Consider the following 4298-nt stretch of genomic DNA (forward strand, 5'->3'; position numbering starts at 1 on the left):
GGGAAGGGAAGGGAAGGGAAGGGAAGGGAAGGGAAGGGAAGGGAAGGGAAGGGAAGGGAAGGGAAGGGAAGGGAAGTGTCAATGATTCCGACTCCTCTCTGCTCCAACAGGAGCTGGGTTGCAAAGATTGCTTTGATATACATTAAATGTGGTCATGTTCGGAACTGGAAGAACAAGAGTCGGATTTTTCTGTGACCAGTGACTGTTGCTTGGGGATAGCTGCAAGCTGAACTGTAACTTCTTAAACATCAGGTTCCTGAAAGCACAAAACTAAAACAAAAACAAGTCAAAACCAACCGACTAAATGAAAGAACCGACCAGCCCCCCATGCCCAACTACCTATGAAAAATATGAGCAGTAGTCCTCAAGGTGTGCACGTAACTAACTGCTCTGTTGTGATCGTTCTTGGCTGTCAATCTGCTGCTGCCAGCATGTTTTTGTTTAGCTATTAAGACTTGGTTTATTAGCTGATAAAGTCACTGGGACATGGGCCCTTCTCTGGGTTTGATAGGGAAGCGTCCCAGTTTTGGTGGGATGAGCTGGTTTTCTACAGCAGCACATAAATGTCTCTATTATGTAGTTAACTTGTGAATTAAAGAGATGAAAATAAAAGTGAAATCCAGCAAACTTCTACCCAGACAACTCTACCGTGGAAGATAACAGGGGTTTTAGAAGAAGGAGTCAAAACATGCCCCCCTTCATCTTCTGAAGAGAGCTGTGAGGTGTTCCTCCTGCCTAGCACCCAAATTAGCTGCAGAAAATTTGAGATGGTGCTAGTAGTAGAAAGGAGGAAAAATAATAGTTCTTATTGCTCCTGCCAACTGCTGGACAAATTTGTAAATCAGCCTCATTTCTTGAGGTTCTTTGTGTGGTTCTCCCTACCCTCCCTGCCCTGCTGGAAAAGAAAAGGAGGTCATTTTTGTCTCCAAGTGGCCTTAAAATTATTCTTCGTCTGGCTGCTACTGTGAGGCGTTCAGCTGTGGCGCACCTCCCAGACTGACCCTACCGTCGCTCTTGCAATGATACTTCGACGAAGAGCGTGGCACCGTGGCTGCCTCGCGTGGCTGGTGCTGGGTTTGCCAACCCTGTTGTTCTCATCTGGCTCCCTGGTGGGTCAAGGCCGGTGCATGCTCTGAAGACTGATGCTCCATGGGGTTGTGCCCATCCAGTTGAAGGTGTTCCTCTTCTGCCAAGAAGAGGCGACTGGGCCATGGATGTGCTCCAGCGTGATCACGTGTGGCCCCAGAAGTCACTGGTTTGGTCACTTGGGGTTTTTTCCTGATAATTAATTTCATAATGCATTTTTGTCATAGCTCTTTCTCTCTGCACACATGTATGCATGCTAAAATTAATTCTCCATGCAAACCGTCTCAGCCAATCAAAAGCAAGGATGTCCAAAACACAGCACCAAAAGAAAAACAGAGCCCTGTGAGCTAACTGATTTTCTTTTTTTTTTTTTTTCCTGGCTGGAAGAAACAAATTTCTTCTGCCATATACTGTGGTTCTGGTGCCAACATCTATACTTAGATAAATACCCCAAAAGCCAGATGTCAGCACGTGCTGGGTAAGTGCTTAATAGTCATGAAACCAAGAGACCTTGGTCTATCCCAGCGGAAAGCGGTGTGATAAAGGAGACTTCCGCAAAGAAAGCTGTAGCGAAGGGGTTCCTGCGGGGAAAGGCAGAGGATATGAGAGTTAATCAAATGTGCCTGAAGTCTAAAGGAAGTCTTTTTGTGTTTTCAGCATGCCCTGACCTTTCCAGCTGCTCATGACATGGGCTTTTCTTGTCCACTGGGTGTCTCTCATGGCTGATGGCGAGCAGCCTTTGGTGGTGCTAGAGCACACCATGGTCACACAGAGAAGTGTAGCTTTGTAAACAACAGCTTTCTGCAGTTTATTGGCTACTTCTAGAACAAAATAAACCCAAAAATTGAGAGTAAAAAAACCCCAGGAGGTTAGTTGGAACGGTGCGCTCTGCTCCGCTCCTCTGACGTTATTCCGAAGCGGTTCTCCTGTCCCTGGGACAAATGGTTTGGCTCCTCACATTAAGTGGCCTCAGGCTTTCCACAGTTACAGCTGAGATTGAAAACACGGTGACCGTATGTGGAGGGAGATCGGATGAAGCAGTTTCTCTTCTCCTTCACTATTTCTTGATGGGCAAGAGGATTAGAAACGGAGCTTCTTCACTCAGGTGTCACTTTCGCTTTACCCTTAATTTTTTCTCTCTGGTTCTTTTGTTGTACTTGAAGAACATCCTCAGCTGCTGATCAAAGCAGCTCTTACCAGCTCTTCTTTGCCCTCTAAAGATACCTCTGCCCAAAAAAATTCATCAGGAAGATGCCACCAAGTAAGCAGCCGCAGAGGGACGCTGTGGAACCCCAGGGGTCTGCAGGCACACCATGGGTCACACCGCTGGCACTTGCACAGGACCCTCCTTCTCGCTGGAGCACAGTTGGTAGCTATGACAATGGGAAGGCAGCGCGGTGAAGAATCGGGCCCTCCATTCCAGTTCAGAGGCGTTCTGAGCTTTGCTGAACTGGGAGGGAAGGAATCTGGACTTGGATTCAAGTGCTGAGTCTGGATTGACATTGGCTTTGTCTCTGATTTGACTCCAAAGTTACTGCTAATACTATGAGTGTCAGAATTTATCGTCTGTTTCCAGCCTTCCTCATGTTAAACTTGCTTAGCAAAGACACATTTGCCAGGCCTGGGAGAAGAGAAGGTGATACCCTCCTCGGGTCAGTAAAGGCCCTGGCTGCTTTAGAACAACTGTTACGTCCTTCTCTCCCTCTTCTTGTCCTAGTATTTATCTATGGCTCAACTCTTCCTTTGGTTTTTCTGTCGTTAAGAAAGAAAATGCCTTGGCTCTGGAACCTGCAAGTCCCATCACAGCAGTAAAACCTGAACAGAAGTTGTTTGTCCGTGTGCAGAACAAAACTCCTTAAGCCTGTGTGTTCTCCAAAATAGCAGTAGCTATTTAAATTGTCCTTTTTTTTTCATTCTAGAGCACTCCACATGATTCAGAGTTAGACCAACCTTCCGGTCATGGACAGAATTTAAAAAGGAGCCCTGGGGAAAGCAGCGTAGAAGGATCTGGAGGTCCAGACATCTCAGATCTTCTTCCCGCTGCTGTGCAGCTGGCTGGGAGCGTACCCCCCTCACCTCCAGGACCTGCAAGGTAAGAAACGAAGTTTATTCCTGTCACTAGGATTAAAACGCTGCTGCTGGGATAGTTGGAGCTGTTTGTTTGGTTTCTGTTCTTGTGTAACTGGCTTCCCAAATCTGTTGTCCTGATGGAGGATGACGATGATGCGGTCTTCAAAATAACCTGGCGAAACAGGACTACTTACCGTGCCCTGAACCGACTCTCACCTTGCTGCCTGGCTACAAACAAGACCCTGGCTGTTGTAGTAACCCTTGACCTAACCTCCCTTCGCTTTTCGCTCATACTAATAAACTCTCGCTGCAGGCAGAGTAACGTTAAAGAGACTGTTGTGGTCCTATATGTTTGTGGAGATGTAATTGTAAGCAATTGCACAGTGGCTGCTGAGCTCTGTATAACCGTCCTCCCGAAAGGAACCAGGCCAGCTAATAGTTACCAGCACGGCACCCTCCTACATGCCTTAACATTTACCTAATGGGACTGAGTAACAGGACTAATAGGACTAGTTCCAGAGTTAAGGTATTCGTCAGTGCTCTTAAGGATGGCAGAAGGGAACATCATCTGGGTTTCTGAAGTATCCCAAAGGCAACATTGTGTCTGAAGCATTAATTTTTTTCACTTGAATGCCTAAGTTTTCACATGCTACTCATGTTTTGATCTGCTGCAATGCAGGAATTAGATAATGCCAGCAGGATTTCAGCGGAGGGCTGAGTACTTTCCAAATCATCAGTGTTAGCTGGGGTAGAAGGGTGAATATCACTGAGAAGGAGCAGCAGTAACTTGCTGATAAATGTGTAGGATTTTCAGGCTGTGGGCACCTTTTTAAGTGTTTTCATGAATTTTCTTTAAGATTGGAGAATTCACTGCAGAAGGATTTGCCACATCCTTCTCACGTGGAGTTGGTATGATTGGCACCTTTCCAAAACGTTTACTTTTTAATCTCAGAGCAGCAAGCATCTCTCTCCTTCCTGCTGCAGCCGTGGTAGAGGTCCCTGGACAATAGACCCCGATCCGCAGCCAGGAGTCGTCTGACAAGGACGTGGGCCAGATCATTTTCTCTCTCTGTGTGTCTGGATCTTAGTGGAGGCGCCAGGTCGGGCTCCAGCCCGAAGCAGGTGTAGGAGCACAAAGCAGG

At 46.9% G+C, this 4298-nt stretch overlaps 1 protein-coding gene across 1 annotated transcript in view; it reads left to right on the top strand.

Moving 5' to 3' along the window:
* The window catches only part of LOC104489544 (transforming acidic coiled-coil-containing protein 2-like), a gene marked incomplete at both ends in the record, with an annotated part of 37602 nt that overhangs the window by 21214 nt on the left and 12090 nt on the right, over positions 1 to 4298 (top strand). Inside the window, one exon of the mRNA XM_010131716.1 lies at positions 3006 to 3178. Within this exon, the coding sequence (XP_010130018.1) occupies positions 3006 to 3178 (173 nt within the window). The remainder of the gene's footprint in view (positions 1 to 3005; positions 3179 to 4298) is intronic.

This window comes from Buceros rhinoceros, unplaced genomic scaffold (assembly GCF_000710305.1).
Source record: "Buceros rhinoceros silvestris isolate BGI_N320 unplaced genomic scaffold, ASM71030v1 scaffold29992, whole genome shotgun sequence".
NCBI lineage: Eukaryota > Metazoa > Chordata > Aves > Bucerotiformes > Bucerotidae > Buceros > Buceros rhinoceros.